Source organism: Delphinus delphis, chromosome 14 (assembly GCF_949987515.2).
Source record: "Delphinus delphis chromosome 14, mDelDel1.2, whole genome shotgun sequence".
Classification (NCBI taxonomy): domain Eukaryota; kingdom Metazoa; phylum Chordata; class Mammalia; order Artiodactyla; family Delphinidae; genus Delphinus; species Delphinus delphis.
The window spans coordinates 49,922,202-49,942,168 of NC_082696.1; the positions used below are offsets into that span (position 1 = coordinate 49,922,202).

Below are 19,967 nucleotides of genomic sequence, written 5' to 3' on the forward strand. Positions count from 1 at the left end.
CAAACCCAAAACAGACGCAATCACTATACGATGCAAAAGCCATCCTAACAAGGCAAAAAGAAAACAATTAGTGCTGCCGCCAGTGCCTCATAATTTTGGACAGTCAGGAAGAAGTGCCTCTAGCCCCTAAACTGATTTCTCCTTTGCTGTTCGTGGGATAAAATATGTAACTGAAAATGCCTTTGCTGTCCCAGACTGAGGAAGACATAATGAACCCTGGCTTGCCAGATTATTCTGCAACATCTGAAGGCTTGCAAGAAGAAAAAAGAAAAAAGAAAACAGCTCTTGTCTGGTTTTTCCTAGTCAACTTTAATTACTGTAAGGATGGGTGCAGCAAGATAAATGTTTCCTTTTCAGTTCAGTGCTGAAAGAAACACAAGTTTTGCTGCTGCCTTTTATGTTTAAGCTCTGAGGTCTGCAGCCTATTCTTATTCACTAACTGGAAAAGATTTGTCGCAATGGCTAGTTTGATGTTTTGTGCTCAACTCCCAAAGTCCCAATTTGAAGTCCTCTTCCACTTAAGGAGACATTTCATTTTTACTTTAATTTAAAAAATGTTCTGAATGCAAAGCGACATTACAAGGACTACTAGGTTGCCTAATATAAATTCTGTGTGTGCAAAGCTCTTCAGGCTGTGTCAGCAGACAAGGTCAGTTCAGCTAAACTAACCCGCTGCCAAGCAGCCAGTAGGCGTGGGAGGAGTTTTAAGCACACAACATGTGGACAAGCCAAAGTCAGACCCAAATCTAAGTGAGGGCAACAAGCATTTGGTCTTAAAATGGCCCATGGAATTTAATCTTGTTAAGCAAATTCGAACTGGGCAGTTGCCCACAATGACCCAATGGAAAGTCGTAGAAAAATATCTCTTAACTGAGTGCCCCTGTCCAGTGCAAGACCTTCTGCCTATCTTAGCATCACTACTGGCTGGGACTGGAAAACAGAGCGTGCTCTGTTCCCCACCCTGGTTCCCCAGTTAGTCAAGGCTTCTTTAGGGAAATACCAGTGTAAGAATTCACACAGTCCATACAGTGAACATTCTCTACAACTTCTTAATACGGTAGGAAAATTGCTCCTCAATTTCCTAGGGGAAGCCTAGAAAGCCCTACACAGGAACACGGTATGAATTTAGGGGTTCCTAGATGGGATGGGGGTGAAAGGATCACAGACTGGGGTGAAAAAAGCCTTATCTAGGAACAAAGTATGAAATAGAGTAATCCTCAATCATTCATTTTATGAGGGATTAGTAGTGAGATATCATAGATAAGAGAAATCCACAGGACTCTCCTGTTTTAACTATTAGTTTCCAAAATAAATATTCTAATCCAAGTTTCTACTGCAGAATAAAATAAATCAAGTGTCCACTCTTTGGTGGAGTCAACAACAGCGAACTAACCTAAAGGGAGGTAATGAGACATTCCAGCCCGGGCAAGAATCCCAAGTAACACAAACAGAATGATCAGTCATCACTCAAGGGCTTGCTAGAACAGCCCAAATAAAGCAGAGACGTTATTCTGACAGTCCTATCAAAGCAGTATTTTGGCAGGTATGACTGTTTTCCTGAGGATTAAAGAGGGAGATGTAAAATCAACCCCATTCAGCTGTGAGAAGACATCTCTCCCTACTCATGCATCATTAACTTAAATTTTGTTTACATAAAAGGGGAAAATGCAAATCAATCATCTACATAAGACAGAGAGCAAACTGGTAAATGACATAGTTGTCCTGACTGGAAAGTTAAATGAAAAGAATACTGACCTTCCCCTTCTGAGATGAGATGGCAAGGATGCTGCCCCTTTGAAAATTTCTTGCTCCTTGATTTCACCGAAGTCTCCGTCATACGTTAGCTGAGGTGGGTGACTCAAGTGGCCAATGGCATTTGATTCTGTTAAATAAATCCCATGTATTTTCACCATAGAGTCCCCCATCGTAACTGTTTCTTTGGATTCCACTCTCTTTGCTGTAATAACCAAGGAAACGTTTTGTCAAAGCATTTCTTATTTTAGGAATCACTACCTTTCAATATATTTTTTTCAATCCAAGAATTTATACAATTTTAAAACTACATATGGGGCTTCCCTGGTGGCGCAGTGGTTGAGAGTCCGCCTGCCAATGCAGGGGACATGGGTTCGTGTCCCGGTCCGGGAGGATCCCACATGCCGCGGAGCAGCTGGGCCCGTGAGCCATGGCCGCTGAGTCTGCGCGTCCGGAGCCTGTGCTCCGCAACGGGAGAGGCCACAACAGTGAGAGCCCGTGTACCGCAAAAAAAAAACAAAAAAAACAAAAAAAAAACTACATATGACTTATAGTGATCAAGTCTGGAATTGTACGGATAAAGCCTCCCTGAACGTATGCAAGACCTCACCACTATTTTAGGTTTGACATCATCAATACAGCAGGTAAAAATGAATAGAATCTTAGCTCTATTAGCTTTGAGTCTACCTGTAGGTAAATACTCTAATTGAGGTTTATGAACTACCTAAGTCCACATAAATACTTCTGTGTCCCATAACAATTCTTCTTCCTGAATTTGATCATGTTAGTAACTTTTCATTCAGAAATATTTACTGAGTACCTTCCTGATGTCAGGCACTGTCCTAAGCACTTGGGATGCATTAGTGACAGAACAAAGATCCCTGCCCTCATAGGGCTTACATCCTAACAATACACCTGTTTACACAATAGACAATAAGTAACAGACCATAATAAATGAAGTATATAGATAATAAGTGCTATGGAAAAAAAGCAAAAGTAGAAAAGTGGAGAAGGGTAAAAGGGGATTGGGAATTGGGGCAGGTAGCAATTTTGAACAGGTGGGCATGGCAGGCAAACCCTTACTGGAGGTAAGGCATCAAGCCACCAGATGATGAGGGACAGTATTTCCAGCAGAGGGAACAGCTGGTGCGGAGGCCCAAAGGCAGGAGTGTGCCTGGCATGCTCAAGTGGAGTGTGTGACGGGAAGGGGAGGAGAAAGGTGATCAGAGAAGCAGGGGCCGGCTCTTGGAGGCCCAGCAGACGACTCCCAGGCGGGGACACAGGAGGGCACTGAAACACTTAGAAGGCTTTCTAAAAAGGAATAAGATAAAGTTGCAAAAAGGAATTCCAGTCTCTGAACCGAAACACCTACTGTGTTTACGGCTACAGATCCTTAGACTTAAAATACAACACTGTTTCTTCATCAGCAAATTGACATTAGGAAGAGCTTACCCACGATGCTGCTACTATACTCTAGTCCGTGATAAAATATGTTTTTCAAAGGGGCAAGAGAGATGAGCTTCATATAGAGGAACAGTTTTGCAAGCTTTTCTAAAATGACTCAAGGTTTCCTTTTCTGCACTTGAACCATCAAACCAATAAAAACCAACAATAACAAATCCACCTCGTCTGCTCCTCTAAGCTCCGTGCTTTCCAAACACTGAATTTTACAACAGAAAGGAACCTTAGAGATTGGCTAGTCTAACCTTCATTTTTCAGATGAGAAAATGGAGAACCCAAAAGGTAAGGTGACCAGTCTAAGGTCACAGAGCAGGTTCGGGGAGAGCCGAGACTGTATGGTGGGGAGAGCATGGGCTTGGCATTCCATCAGACTTGGGGTCAAGTACAGGCCGTGTGATGCGGGCAGCTCACTCAGCTTCTCTCCCCTTCCTCAAGTGGTCCCAAGTGATAATGGCCTGGTAAAGTGACTTCTGTGGTGCTAGCACACTCAAAGCCCAGAAGTTACGATCATTATTATTAATGGAACCCACGAATCCTGACTTCTAGTCCAGGGCTCTCTCCACAGCACCAGACAACCTTAAATATCTTTAGGTCTGAATTACAACACACATACTTCATTTTAGATTACAAAGCACTGTTAGCCTGTCCCTATATTTTAGTATTCGTTTCTTTTACTCCACAAATATTTATGAAGCATCCACTGCCACGTGCCAGATGCTGTTGCAGGGGCTGGTGGTCTAGTGGTGAACTGAGAAGTCCCAGCCGCCATGGAGCTTCTGTCCTAGAGGGAATAATGCAACCCTACTTGTGGATGGAGGAGCTGCAGTCCCTCTGTCTTCACAATCTACTGGAGCGAGCTGTCAGTTATTACTACAGCGAAGAGTGGCCCCGGGGGGCTTCCCTGGTGGCGCAGTGGTTGAGAGTCCGCCTGCCGATGCAGGGGACATGGGTTTGTGCCCCGGTCCGGGAAGATCCCACATGCCGCGGAGCGGCTGGGCCCGTGAGCCATGGCCACTGAGCCTGCGCATCCGGAGCCTGTGCCCCGCAGCGGGAGAGGCCACAACAGTGAGAGGCCCATGTACAGAAAAAAAAAAAAAAAAAAGAGTGGCCCCGGGGCTCACTCTTACTCCTGCTAGATGTCCACCATTCAACTGAACATGAGTAACGATGCTCTAGGTCTCTCTGGAAAATATGTGCAGCACGTTGTACTAATTTTGTAACAGATCATGGTACACTTCAAAAGGATTCTACAACCAGTAGCCTTACCGTGTAGGAACTGTCCTGTTTCACAGATATTTTCTTTGGCACTTACTATAGACTACACCCTGTTTCATGCTCTCGGGCTTCAAATAGAGAAAACCACTTTTCCTACTGAAGTTGTTCAGTCTAGTAGGGGAAACAGAGAGGCAGATGCGTCCAGACAGAGATTCAGTACAGTGTGGTCTGTGCCAGGTAAGGACTAGTAAGAGAGCAGATGAGTCCTGAGGGGTTGGAGTTGGCCAGCGAAAGATTCATAGAGAAGATGGAGCCTGAAAAGCATTCCAAAGGGTTAATAGGAGGCCAAAAAAGAGTTCTGAGAAAAGGGAACAAAAGTCTGGCGTGAGAGTCAGCTTCAAGTGTGTCGAAGCTCTACAGTCAAGCAGGACCCCATGCTTAGAAGGGCCTTGAACTTGGTTTAATGATTTGCTGTTGCCATCTTGAAATTCTAAACAATTTTTGAACAAAGAGCTCCACATTCTCATTATGCCTGTGCCCAGCGAATTATATAGCAGACTGCATGAGGCATGAAACAGCAGGATGGGTGTGGGGAACTGTAAGGGTTCCGTATTGCTGGTGCGCAGACCAGAGGCAGGGGGTGTAGGCAGGCGAAGGACAGGGGCTAGAAGGGCCTGGAATGTTAGGCTGGGGCAGAACTATGCACGCTGCACAGTGAAGACTTCATCCCCTGGACCAGGAGTCAGCAAACTGCAGCCCCACCAAATCTGGCCTGCTGCCTGTTTCTGTATAGCCTGCAAGCTAAGAATGGCTTTTATATTTTTAAATGGTTGAGCAAAAAAAAAAAAAAAAAAAAATCAAAAGAACAATATTTTGTAACATGTGAAAATTATATGAAATTCAAATTTTAGCAGCCATAAATCAGTCTGCTGCAATGGCAGAGTTGAGTAGGTTGAACAGAGACTCTATGGCCCACTAGGTCTAAAACATTCACTCTCTGGCCCTTTACAGAAGAAGTTTGCCAACTTCTGCGCTAGGTCGGTGTTTCCCAAACTGTGTTCCCCAAAAGACAGATTCCACAGTCAAGTAGGTCTGTAAAATGCTGGGTTGAATTTAAATGAAACAGGTGACTTTACTAGGTGGCCTTCCCCACCCTTTACTATGCTCACGTGCACTGCGGCTCTCCAAGAGGGAGGGAAGTAGGCACAGGTTGAGCACAGGACCCTTCCTCCAAGGAAAAGCTATTAATATTTTTGCCAAAAGTGTTCCCTGGAACTGTTTGGCAAGCTCTCCTTTAGGCACAGGGGGCCCTCTGAAAGGTTTTCAGCAAGAAGATGATGCAAATCTAATTTTTATTTGCTTCCTGACCTCTTGTCCCTTATGGCACACGGAGAGAAAACCATCGTCTTTCATGGCCCACTGGGATGAAGGGACAAGGCTGCTGCTCACAGCCATGTCTGCGTGGGCGCTTGGTGCCCACGTTCTGCTGGCTGCTCCAAGGGCCAGGGTCCTTGTGCTGACCCACCTGCAGCCCCCCAGCGAGCGGAGGGTGGAGCAGGAAAGGAGCGCTGGATGACCAGGGACAAGGCAAGAGGTGATAAAAGCAGTGGGGCAGTGTTGGGATGGAGAATACAGACCCGGGGATATTTAGGAAGCCCACATAGGAAGCCTGTCCATGGCGGCTAAGACGAAAGAGATCGTGAGAAGGTGGAGCCTGCACTGCGGTCTCCGTCCAGCTGGAGTAAGGGGGGCGTTAGCAACACGGTCACCTCCAGCCAAAAACCCTATTTGAACACAAGTGATTAAACTGCTGGCCCTACAAACACGACGACACACATCTTTTCTTTCACTTTCTTCAAACAGGAATTCCAAACCTGCCACGGCACCAAACCAGCCCTGCCTGGGGAGGTGTCAGCTACGAATGACTTCACACCAGGGGCAGGGACATTCCCTCTGTCTCAGTCTCCACCACAGGCCTTTATAGCCTGTTACCCAACAAAGGATACCTTTTCTAAACAATAGGGACTCTGAAACAAGCCCAGGAGCTCCTGTACAAAGGAAAATGAGTCCAAGGCTGGAGCATCAGAATGGTTTTTTAAATTGGGTGATGTGTGCTTTTAAAAGACAATGACTTTTTACTGCCTCTGTCTCCTGGGTGCTGACGCAGACCCCAGGGATGATGGGAGTGGTGAAGGGGGCAACTGCCAACACGGTGGATGGAAAAACAGAAACAGGGACATGCCTTGGCTGGTGGGGAAACATCTGTCTCTCCTGTCACCTTCACACACACGGCAACAGCTCAGCAAGCAGCAGGATTTTCAAATGGAAGCTACCGAGAGTTAAATGTGTGCGGCATTCAGGCTCAGAAGCAAAAACATCTGATAAACAACAGCTCAGCAAGCCTCACTACAGCTCTGCCATCCTGTTTACAAGAAGTGACCCTGTTCCTATCTGAGTCTGACCTCACCCTGCACCGTGGCTCCCGAGCCCGTTGCCTCTCACCTTGGCAAGGACTCGGCTCCCGTAAGTACCAATTCTTTCTGATGTAACTGGTCTGACTGGGGCCCTGGTGGTGCAACATCTGAAAAGTCCCTTGGGTGAGTCTAAACGTGCAGCTACTATTAAGAAACAGAAATCAGATGATGTCTCTCCCTTGCTCAAACCCTGCCCTGGCTTTTCACTGCAGGAAGAATAAAGTCCTGGCCATGTCCCCCCTGGCCCGGCCCTGAATGGGCCCTGTGTCCTCAGCTCCCTCTCCCTTCCAGCCACATGGGCCTTGGGGTCCACCAGCCGAGTCTGCGCCCATCTCCGGCCTCAGCTTCAGCCTGGGCACTGTGTTTACAGATTTCCACCCGGCTGCCTTCTCCTCATTATTCACATTTCAACTCAGAGGCCACCTCCTCAAGGACACCTTCCAGAGGTGACATGATTCCTCCTGCCACAGTCACTCCCTAGCCCAGCATCTAGCTCACCTTCTTCTCAGCACTCAGAACCCAACTGCTGTCTTACTTCTTGGCTTTCCAGTTTATTGCCTGTCTCCCCTCACGAGCTCTTTGAGGGCAGGACTCTGTTGGCCTAGACTGGCACCTGGCAGTTAGTAGGGGCTCAATAAATACCTGATTGACTGTTAGAAAAGAAACAAACTGGGACATCAAGGTAAGGCAGATTGCCTCATTACACACTCCGTACGCCATCGAGGTGTGGCACGCACACCCTGCACTGTCTCTGTCTTTTCCTTTCTCCTTGATTGTACCTCTTCAGCTGCATCAGGGATCCTTAGGGACCAGACAGGAAAATGAGTGCAGTAGGCGGGGGAGACATGGGGACTGCAGATCATATCCCGGGCTAATGGGGCTGGGGGCTACTCAGCTCAATCACTCCCCATGGGGGCTGCACAGAAAGCGGGCCCAGCGCTTGCCAGATCTTCCAATTTTTCACAAAAAGTCATACATCTAGATTCTTCCATGAGATCTTCTACATTTAAATGTTGGTGACTAATTAAAAGAAAAGGCTTGTATGTCAAACAAGTAGGATCCTAAGGTGGTGGCTTGTAACTTTGGGGATCATCTTCAGATTATCTCCTCTCTCTGAGTGTAAACCTATCCCTCCTCTTCATCAATCCTGGTGACTGAAGGAGGGCCAATTCTATCAGCCCCTGTTAAAGTGGATTTCTAACTTTTGGGGCTACATATAGTAATGATAAATTTGTAATATAAATATAATGTATAGTAAACTTGTAATATGATCCTGAACACACGTGTACGTGACTGAAGTCCTTGAAGCCATACTAGCATTTATTGTCTGCAATGTGCCCTGACATTTTCCATTCTATTTTATTCTACTTCATTGTTTTAAATGTTGGTGTGATCCACTAAATCGATTGTCATCCAACTAACCGGACATTTCCTACAGTTTGAAAAACTCTTAGTGTGCCCTGGACAGGGGGTGATTCCAATTATTGGGGGCATTCCTTAGGATGTGAGGTTTTTAGCTTCTCTGTTTCCAGGTTTAGATACATGCCAGCACTTCTGTGGCCACAGGATAAGCCCCATTCAACTTGTGGTTACATTTTCACATGGGATCAGAAAGGTATTTTCAAAGACCTAAGCTTAGCGTACATTATATGAATCTTAAATATGCCTAATGAAATTAACAACTTTTTGAACTCTAATTTAGAAATGATTTCCAATATATCAATAGGTAAATGCATTCATTAAAGAACACTTATCCTAATATTCTTTTTCTACAAAGTAACTTTTCTTTTTTTTTTTTTTTTTTTTTTTGCGGTACGCGGGCCTCTCACTGCTGTGGCCTCTCCCGTTGCGGAGCACAGGCTCCGGACGCGCAGGCTCAGCGGCCGTGGCTCACGGGCCCAGCCGCTCCGCGGCATGTGGGATCTTCCCGGACCGGGGCACGAACCCGCGTCCCCTGCATCGGCAGGTGGACCCCCAACCACTGCGCCACCAGGGAAGCCCCAAGTAACTTTTTTTAAAAAAAACCTTAATAAACACCCATAAAATGTTTCTTAACCAGCTTTTGCACAAGATTAATGAAGTTAACATAAAAAATCATGTGCAGTTTGAAAAACATCATATAAAAATAACTCTTGTGTGCAAACTCAAGAAACATGCTTGCCCCCAGGTTTTAAAGGATGTTATGTGGCCTTACGCTGAGCAGGAAGAAGGGTCATGTCTGGCAGAAGAGCCCCCTGCGAGGCTGCCCTGTGTAAGCGCGCCCGGGCACTGCTTATCCTTCTAATCTTCGTGGGGTCCACTGGGGGTTTTGGAAAGGAATGGCAGGGATCCTCTTCTGTGGCAGGAGATGCTGGAGGTTTTGGTTTCTGGAAAGAGATTTTTTTTAAATGATTGGCATGAGTTTGTCTTGAATAAGACTCACCACGCAGAGCTGGCCCTGACACTTCCAGAGGAGCACAGGGCTTCCTGCCTGGCTTCTCCCCAGCCCCCTGGTTCTCCGTCTCGTTGGCCCACCTTGCTTAATGTGTCAGGTATATAACACTTTTTCATTGTTTTGTCAATTATATTGTATGAAATACTCTACTGTCCTGCTTAGTGTATTTGAAAAAAAAAGGTTTACCCATGCCAGCAAACAGATCTCTACAAGAGACTATAAAATATGGTATAGTACATTCAACATACTTTGTAAATTTTTGTGTTCGATTCAGCTCAGAAAACATTTATTGGGCACCCACATGTGCCAAGAACTGTGTGGAATTTAAATACTACCTTTATATATTTTGGACTTGACAGAAGTATCTTTTTAATGATATAAAAAAATTTTTAATAATGTAGATTAAAAAGTCACAAAACAGAAGAGCAATAAGTAGTCTTGGACTTATGATATGAAAATGTTTTATTTGCTACATCTCAAAAATTCTATGCTGATACCCTTAGAAAAGGGACATTACTAGCAAAATTCCAGTTCCTTAAAGACTTAAAACCACCTGCACCAAGCACTGTGCCACCCAGAGCACCCTCTGGCCTAACCTCCAGGTGGCAGTGGCCTCCAACCCAACCTGGGGCCGCAGCCTCACAGGGGCCTAAACTCCCACTTTTTGCCTGGTGGTGTTGCCTGGTGGCCCAAGGCAACAAGATTATCTGTCTATGAAAGCACAATCTTATGCAGCAAGTGCTTCTAGCCCTCTAGCCAAAAGTAATCAAGTTAAAGTTCCTCAAATCACTTACATACTGTGTGAAGTGAGTGACTCTCAATCCAATAGGTTAATTAACAAATTTTTTAAAAATCTAGTGTGACATTCAAGTCAGATAATTTAGAAAAATGGGTGAGGTCATCTATCATATATGACACAGAATTTCACTCATTTTCTCATATACATTAATAGAACACAGACATCTATATTAGTGTTCTCCTCTTAAGAATCTGCTTATTTCAATAACGGTAACATTTTTCAAAATATTTTTTATATCCTCTTGGTCATTTACATCTGTAAACGGTTCATAAACCAGACCCAAATAAAACCCAAAATCGGTTTCATGACTATAGAGATACATTCTTCTAAACACAGTTAAAAAAGCATAAATAAAATAATCAGCATAATAGACAGGAAGAGTAAATGACTCTGAGATCAAACCCACTTACTAGTTATGTGAACTTGGGTGGGCCATTTACTTCTTTGAACTTGCCCAGCTATCAAATGGAGACAGCAGTTCCCTTCTTGCAGGGACACTGATATATATACAAGTCTTCTTATGGAGACTCAAGATATGCTAGCTCCCTCCCTAGCATATCTCGGTAAGCTGCTCACCCTTTACCAGATTTGGTTCCACGTTACTTTTAAGTCTCAAAAGCTAAGGCCCTAGATCCTGAGGCAACCTTGCTGGAAAAAAGATCCCGAATTCAGAGGGGTTTATTCTGAAGGAGACAACACTCGTCTATCTGTATAAATTATGTTATATTTGTTTAATAAAGAGTCGGTTTACTTTACAGCCTCCTTAATTTGTTGCAAAATATCCATAAGAATGTGACTTAGGCCATGAAACTAATAGCAACAATAAAATCTAAGAGTATGATATAGGCAAATAAGTGCTCTACATTTAATTATGAAAGATGAAATACATAAGTATAACCTTCTCAATACTGAATGTGGATTCAAGGTTTTCTTATCTCAAAATGTCTGTACTCTGCAGGTACCTTGCATCTGAAACAAAGATTGAGAAGTCTGCCAAACAATAGTAACGCAGACAAAGTAAATGGCTGCTTTTACAGATGCCGTAACTATTAGAAATGTTTTGGGCACTAAATAAACGATCTTATAAAATAGAAAATGTGGTTTTGCAATGCTAATTTTTACCCAGAAGGGAATAACTGAATTATCTCTGGATGGCAAGATAAATCCCCTTAACTGCTCCTTGATAAAAGGCATTATTTTCCTAGTGCAAAATTAGTCATTGCTTGCATAATAAAAAATTAGTTCCATTTTACTACTGACCTTTACTAAATTATGTATCGCATTTAAACCTATACCTCATTGGACTACTTAAAATATAAAGTGATGCGTGTGAAGCATTTTTAATTCTCCAAGGGAAAACGAAACAAGCCATCAATTTCTATCATGTCAGGTTCTACAAAATGTTCTTTCACTCTGTGGAGCAAAATGGCTTTTTTGAAGCACAAGAGTAAAAATTTTTTCTTGTAAAATTCACTTCATTTTATAATTCAGAGAATGTTGCAAGTGGGTTTAAATCTTCACTTGAGAACCTTACCTCCCTCAAGTTTTGTGTCATAATACTAGCCAGTGACTGGCGTATAACCAAGGTACTGGAAAAGTCAGATTTCAAGATCTGTCCTGTTAGAGAAAACTGCTAGAGTCCCTTGAAGACTGAAAGACTATTTTCATAGAACAACCCAATCAACGAAGACAAACCCCCTAGAATATTTAAGGGGTCTGGCTGGCCTTGACTCTCATCCCAGCACGGTGGGCCCTGACCAGCTTCTGACCTGGCTCCTCCGGATCACCAGCTGGGAAGGTGGGGTCCCACTCTACATGAGGACTGGAAAAGGGGGTCCAAGACCTCCCATCTCAGAAGGTTGCTGTAATTTAATCTGTAAGGCAACAGAACACACACACACACACACACACACACACACACACACACACACACACACACCTCTTTGGATGTGGCAATTGTAGGTGCATTTCTATTACTATGATTTTCTCCACAGGTCCTCTGGCCTCCTCTGTCACTCCCAGCATGTGATTCACTGCTGTAATGTCACCCTTCCGTTTCAGAAACAGTGAAAGAAAAAACACTGCTTTGACATTCGCATTCTGCTCTTTCTTACCCTGGACCTCCCCTAGTCCAAAGGTATATATGGGCTTCTAAGTCCCTTTCTTTTTAAAATATATTCAGTTTTGTTTTACTTGTCAAATACTTGGAACTCGGTTCCTATAAAATACAAAAACGGGCTAAAACTAATCTATGCTGTGAGAAGTCAGGACGGTGGTCACCCTGGGAAGGTGGTTTCTGGGGCGCCGGTAATGACCTGTTTCTTTCTTCTTCAATGCTGGTTACCGAGTCTGTGGAGTTTGCGTAAATTTATCAAGCGGTACTCTTATGATCTGTGTCTTTTCAGTATGTCAGTAAAAAGTTTAATTAATAAAAATACCTGGGGACTTCCCTGGTGGTCCAGTGGTTAAGACTCCATGCTTCCACTGCAGGGGGCATGGGTTCCATCCCTGGTCGGGGAACTAAGATCCCACATGCCGCATGGTGCAGCCAAAAAAAAAAATACTTGGAGCGTAAATAACTAGGCTTTGTAAGTTTCAGAAACATAAGGAGAACTCTGTTTTGACAATGATAATGATGAAAGACAAAACTTCCTATTTCCTCAATCTCTTTTCCTACTTTATACAACCCTGTAAATCGGAACATCAGCTAACTAACCCGAGTGGCAGAACGGAAATAACTATCACTACACAACAGCCCCACGTCTCAGAGCTGTCGTGGGAAGGGGGAGAGCTGCTGAGAAAGAGAAAGCTGTGCACGGCACACCTACATAGAAGGTGGATATAAATGCTCATGGCAGACTGCAAACTGCAGTGCTTTCCCCTGACTTGTAAGATTACAGGTGCTAACGGGAACCCTGGTGAGCCGGGACCAGGAGTGTCAGTTCTCCTGTCATTCTCAGAAGCCCAGGGCGCTTCTAAGTGTAGGCAGCCCACACCTGCTGGAGGCTGTGGGAGGAGCACAGGCCAATAAGGGGAGGGGGTGGGCGGGGAGGGGACAGAGAGCTGTCAGCCTACAGGTGCAAAGAGTTGAGAGGATTTGTTAAATGTAGGAGCTGGAATGGGTCCCTCTTCCCTGCCTGAGGGCTGCATGAGGAACTATGAAAAGGCAAACCAGCCTGAGAAAGTGTCCCAGATCTAAAAAGTGCTGAAATTCAATTGTTTAGGTCTTCACAAATTCTTTCAGCAACTGCATCCTTAAGGAACTTAAGTATGTACCACCCCTCCCCCACCCTCTAGGGGTCGTTACCTCCCTCCCTCTCCCTGGGCTCCCATTGCCCCTGATCTCCCCTCTTTGTCAATTTAGTGGTCACCAGAGTCAAAGGGTTCTTTAAAAGGTCTAGTGGAAAGGAGGAGAAAAGGTGGAAGGGGAGGTAGTTATGAGGCCACTTTCAGGTTTTTTTGACCGGGAGCTCCAAACTTTAATTATGGTTTAAAACGAAATATACCTGAGACCCTTAAATAATCCACTCCAACAAAAAAACTCAAACTAACGGAGTTATTCTTAGCCTGATTTGCACATAGCACCCAACCATTCTGCGGTAAAGAAATTTAACTGCAGTGATCCTAAACAGAGGCAAATGCCAACATTATCTTTGCCTAACACCTAATCCTGCAGTCCAAGAACTATACTTTGACAGGGACCATGTGAACTCTAAAAATTTAGATTTTTAGGGAAGAGTGAGTCCCCCCAAATTACAGCAATATTAAAAACAAAGCATAGGAGTCAAACGACAGAACTGTAGAATGGAGAGCCACTCTGCAACAAGTCAGACCTACTGGGCTGCTAAACCGGGGGCCCTCTTGCTGTTGCTGGCTCAAAACCCAAGTGGTTTCCAAGGCTGTAGGTACAAGAAGCCATACGTCAACGATGGCTGACAAAATACAATACTTATTGCACACTGGTTCATGCTTCCTATTTTGGAATCTTATTTTTGTCATCTGCAATATAAGAACAAGTATAATCTTCCTCACAGAGGCATTTTGATGAGTACTTTGGGAATATATGATGCATTTTGAAACAATCGGGGTCATTTGGGCACGGACTATACATTAAATGATACTACTGAGTAACGTTAATTTTCTGATCTGTGATGATAGCATTGTGGTGTAGGAGACTGTCCCTGTTAATATGAGATGCATGCTTAAATTTTTGTGGAAAAAGTCTTATAAGGGCTACAACTTACTTTAAAATAGTTCATCAAAAACAAACATACGGGGCTTCCCTGGTGGCGCAGTGGTTGAGAGTCCGCCTGCCCATGCAGGGGACACGGGTTCGTGCCCCGGTCCGGGAAGATCCTACGTGCCGCGGAGCGGCTGGGCCCATGAGCCGTGGCCGCTGAGCCTGCGCATCCGGAGCCTGTGCTCCGCAACCGGAGAGGCCACAACAGTGAGAGGCCCACGTACCGCAAAAAAACAAAAAAACCCAAACATATGCACACACAAACATACACACACATAAACAGTAATAAAAATTGAGAAGCAGCTTGACTGACGCCCCAGTTCCATGAAAGTCTAAGGAACTGGTATCACCAGGTACTTGCGGTAGCAGGGGCATAAAGGCAGGGGTGCCTAAGGAAAATTGGTTGAAAGTCTGTGTAACTCCTTCCCTCCCAGCTCTACGCAGTCAGGCTACTGAACCCAGGATTAGATGGGGAGTGTGTTCTTCGGAGAGGATGAAACAGAGGGTCTCTGAATCAGGCTAACCAGGCACAGTCAAGAGTCAGGATACTTAATGTAAACATAGATGTTAACTGAATATTGACATACTGAATGCTAGGCATTCCTACCTTCTTCCTCCTGGCTCCTAGAAGTCAGTGTATGTATGGTCAGGCCACTCAAAATGACTGATCTCTTGCTCTCTGTACATCCCCTGCACGAGCAGCATCTGCTTCACCTAAACCCTACTCACATGACTGACCTTCCTACATATTCGCCCCTGACCCAGCTGGTAACTGTTCTAGTCTTTAGATCAGAACATCTCCACCTGATAGCTTATCAAAGGGGAAGTGAAGGGCATGCACCCCTGCTGGTTCCCCTGGTAACTAATGAGCCAGAGAAATTGCCCCCTATAACTGATGTCTCTATTGCCGACTCTGGGCTCTTTCTTCAGTCTTAAAGCTGGGCAAGCACAGGCGTTGCAGGCCTGCAGGGTACAGCCCAACAGTTAGCAACCAGTCTTTATCCTCCAAGAAATATTCTACAGAGAACTGAGCAGCCCACAAGGAAAGCCCTAAAGATATTGCTATTGAGGGTCTCACAAACAACACAGCCCAGCCAAATCCCCCTAAATGCAGGTTTGCGTAGATATCACCTGTGGGTTGACCAATCCATTCCACATGCTTCCCCTCTCAAATAAGAACAGCCAAACAAGCAGCATGAGCTATCAGAAGAGAGTCTCTTACGAAAAAAAGAGAGACCAAGGCAAATATAAAACTGCAACAGAGACACAGAGGACAGACCATGTGATGACACAGGAAGAAGATAGCCATCTATAAGCCAAGGAGAAAGATCTGAGAAGAAATCAACCCTGCTGCCAGCTTGATCTTGAACTTCTAATCTTCAGAACTGTGAGAAAATAAATTTCTCTTTTTTAAGCCCTCCCCCCAACATACACAAAAGCAACAGAGATTTTAAAAGAAGCAAACAATTAAAAAATCAAAACTACCATTAATATACTGAGATAAGATGCTGCAACCATTAAATAAGAACAGAATACTATATATTTAAAAAAAGATAATTTAGAGGGGGAAAAGCTTTAGGAAATTAAAAATATCATAGCAGAAATGAAAAGGACTCAATAAAAGGATTAGAAGATAAGGCCTCATCCAAAAAATGATGAGAACCAGAAAAGAGAAAATAAGAAAACTGAAGGGCCAGTCCAGGGGATCCTATATCCGAATAATAAATTCCAGAAAGGGCAAAAAGAACAGAAAAGAGGGGAAGACACATCAAAATGATTCAAGGACGTTTCCCAGAGCTGAAGGGTACAAGATTTCACATTGAAAGTGCTCAGCATCAGGACATTTCAGAACACTGGGAACAAAAAGAAAAAATCCTATAAACTTCCAGAGAGAAAAAACAGCAGTCAAGGTCTCAAATAATTCATTTCCCATACACCCTTTCTCAAGAAGCTATTGGAGGGAGTACTCTGCTAAAACAAGAGTAAATCAAGAAAAAGGAGGACTTGGGATACAGGAAATATAAAACCAGCACAGGAAGGAGTAGCAAGCTGTGTGCAGATGCCCAGGGCAAGTGGTCCAGGAGGGAGTGTGAAAAGTTCTCCAAGGAGATGAATCAATACCTCATGTGTCTGAATATATGAAGGAAATTTAGGCCACTGGAGAAGAGTTTGGAGTTGAAACAATAATAATACAAAACTAAAAGAGCAAGGCAATTATTAACACCAGGGAAAACAAAGAGTGGTGCAGGGAAGGAGAAGTAATCATCATTAATCATCATTAGTTCAAGGCTCAGCTATAAACAGAATTTATATAATCACATTCAGAGAAAAGGGATCTAACCAAAATTATGATATATGTATACTGGGAGTAGCAGTGGGGACAGAAAGGGTGAATGTGTTGTGAGGAGGTGTGTGGGAAGACAGACAAGGGTTAAATCTTCATCTTCCCTAGCAGGAAGTCATTAGATAATTCCTCAAGCTCCTAAGTCAGAGAGCAGCAAGACACTGTTATTATTTAAAAATTTGGATGTAAATACCAAAAGAATGTGCCAAAAGAGTTTAAAGTGAGAGCACTGGGGAGTGGAGAATGAAAAATAAGGGGATGGAAGACTGCTGGAGGGTTTTTTTGGTAACAAATCTTTGATTATGTACATGCATCTATAATTTATTTGTATATGTAACTACTGAAAATAAAATACATATGCATAATTTAAAAGATACTGTGAAACATTTCTGTTTGCCAAGTTACTATATATCTCTAAAATTCCTCTTTGTTATGAAACTATAGGTGAATAATAAACATGTTTCATTATATACAAACCATTATATTTGAAAAAGTATAAAAGAATTTGCTTTCATATTAAATTATTAATACATTTAGGTCTATGTGATCATTTTCTTAGCATATAGAAGTGCTGATTCCAAGTACTGGGGCCAATTCCATTTCATAGCACCCGTGGTAATATAAAGTACTCACAAGCTCTAGTGGACTGAGACGTGTGCCAAAGATGGGCCTGGAATCAGAGGACTCAAAACTGGATGCATGGACGCTAGCATAGGAGACAGAATAGAAGTGTTAGTTTGTAAAGAATCATTTTTAAAAATTTCTAGTATGTTAGTTAACTCTAGACCCCAAACAAGTAAAAGCATTCAATGCATAAGCCTTAAGGAAGAAGCGATTTTTAAAAATCATAGTACTTTAAACATTTTATTAACAACTCTTTTCTTGCTTTTAGGAGGATTGTAATTATTGAATAATGAAAAGAAGGAATGTATACTGTGATTTTTTTTAAAGCTTTGTTCATATCACTTTATAAAGTTGGTATGACAATCATTATTAACCATTTCAAACCAAAGCAACTTCTTGGACCCAAGGTCTGGAAATATCTTTAGAAATCTTGAACAGATATAAGAGGTATAATTAGCAGAAGTCACACTTAGAAAAGCAACTACCCATAACTAGAATTAAGGGAAAATGTCATCTTCATACACATATATACTTGAGTGTATAGGCAAGAGACATTTTAAATACCTGAAGGAAGACGGGGGTCTATTTTCTGGTGTTCTTGAAGATGCACGTCCAAATAGTTTTCTTTGGTCTTCCCGTGGTGTAAATGGTCTTTGGGTCCTAACCGTTCTTAAGGCATTTCGTGCTTCACTTATGATTTCTGCACTGGTCTTCTGCTCGGACACTGAAGGTCGGTAAAACGGATCTAGCTTTTCTAACTTTTTATCATTTGGAGACAGCATCTTTCCTTTTAAAGTGCAATGTTCTTCAGGCAGACACCACACCCTGCAAATATAGGGTACAAAATATCAACTATTTTCACCCAGTCATTTAGAAAGGAGTGCTCAAACCCAACCATACACACTTAAACCATTCCTGTATATTAAACTTGAAAAAAAAATCACAACTTTTAATTAAAAACCTACCACGCAGTTACACTTAGAAGATCAGGAAGGGAAAAGAGCTTTCAAAAAAATAGGTTGACATGCACAGTGATGCCTTTGGGAATACATGCGATTAAGGGAAATGATGCGCAGGGAAGAGACCTAGAGTGAAAGCTAAACCTGGAGAGAAAGAGGATAAATCGTGAAAGAAGACACCCCAGGAAGGGAAAACCATCTCATAGTCTCCAATCTATAAAAAACACACTGGGTGGCAGGGCAGAGGGGTTCTGCTAAAATGTTTAACTGAAGTTTCCCTTTTTTTTCCCGGTGCCCTCCACATAAAATGCTAGTGTAAGATTAAAGTTAGGGCTTCCCTGGTGGTGCAGTGGTTGAGAATCCGCCTGCCAATGCAGGGGACACGGGTTCGTGCCCTGGTCCGGGAAGATCCCACATGCCGCAGAGCGGCTGGGCCCGTGAGCCATGACCGTTGAGCCTGCGCGTCCGGAGCCTGTGCTCCGCAACGGGAGAGGCCACAACAGTGAGAGGCCCGCGTACCGCAAAAAAAAAGATTAAAGTCAGTCAGATGGGGCCTCTATCCAAACTATATCAGCTTTTATAAATGTACATTTTTAAAAATGTAGCTTTTATAAATGTAGCCTCAGAGAAAGGTTCAGCGTTACATTTGCCTATGATATATTTGAATGAGTTGATTCAAATCACCTTCAACTTGAGATAATGTCCTACGTGAATAAATACCGAATATCGATATCAAATGATCCTTTCCCAGGCCACCGCCCTCGGTTAAAAAGTTAAAGTCACACATAAGGGCCATGAGAATGCAGATCCTTCTTTATGCTCGTGTGCCCATGGAGGCCTGGCTAACCTGGCAACACACCTCTGACAGCTCTACACTTTAAAAGAGTCGAGATTTTAAAAACTTAATTCTAATCAGTACATTCAGTGTTCATTAAAAAAAAATGTTGTATCTCCAGGGAGACTGAGGTCTGTAAATTATTCATATATCTCAGTTGCCCAATTTTAGAATAACTTCTGCAAAAAAGAAAAAAGTTTTGTGACATATGCCCAAGGAAACTAAAAAGACACCATTTTTGTAAGTAGAATCTACAGGTGATTCCTTAGACAACTAAAGAGGGCTTAACTGTATTATGATTCTATACGTTAAGGTGTTACTTAACAACAGACAACAAAAACATCTGTTTAGTTCTACCCTCCATAAGAGTTTTTGAGGAAAAGAATATGATAACTGCAAACAATATGCTGTTCCTTTCATATGGAAAGGCCAGGTGTTGAAGTAAAACAGTAATAAATTACTAGATAAGCAACACTATTCTAGGAATTTTTGATATAGGAGTTCCAATTTAAGCAAGGTCTCTGGAATTATGTACATTAGAACAATTAACAAAAACTGTGGCAGGCCTCGTACATTTACTTCTAATATGATATGATATCCTCTTTACTAAAAAATATTCAATGTTAATTATTAAAAATAAATATAAAGTGTTTCATACACACTATATATATGTGTATATATATATATAATTTTTTGATGCATAATAATACAAATTCAGAACCACAACATCTAACTTCAGTGTCCATGGCAAGTTTGTTTGCTGGTTTGTTTTTAAAAGACCCACTGAAGTAAGAAAAAAAGACATTTCAGTACAATGAACAAGTTTCTTC

General features: G+C 42.9%; 1 protein-coding gene across 1 annotated transcript in view; it reads right to left on the minus strand.

Annotated features, from left to right (window-relative positions):
- ARMC2 (armadillo repeat containing 2) overlaps nt 1–19,967 on the minus strand; it is a 106,746-nt gene that overhangs the window by 82,213 nt on the left and 4,566 nt on the right. Inside the window, exons 2-5 of the mRNA XM_060030130.1 lie at nt 17,908–18,168; nt 17,353–17,425; nt 9,097–9,268; nt 1,756–1,957 (exon numbers count right to left, since the gene is read on the minus strand). Of these exons, the coding sequence (XP_059886113.1) occupies nt 1,756–1,957; nt 9,097–9,268; nt 17,353–17,425; nt 17,908–18,125 (665 nt within the window). The 5' untranslated portion in view covers nt 18,126–18,168. The remainder of the gene's footprint in view (nt 1–1,755; nt 1,958–9,096; nt 9,269–17,352; nt 17,426–17,907; nt 18,169–19,967) is intronic.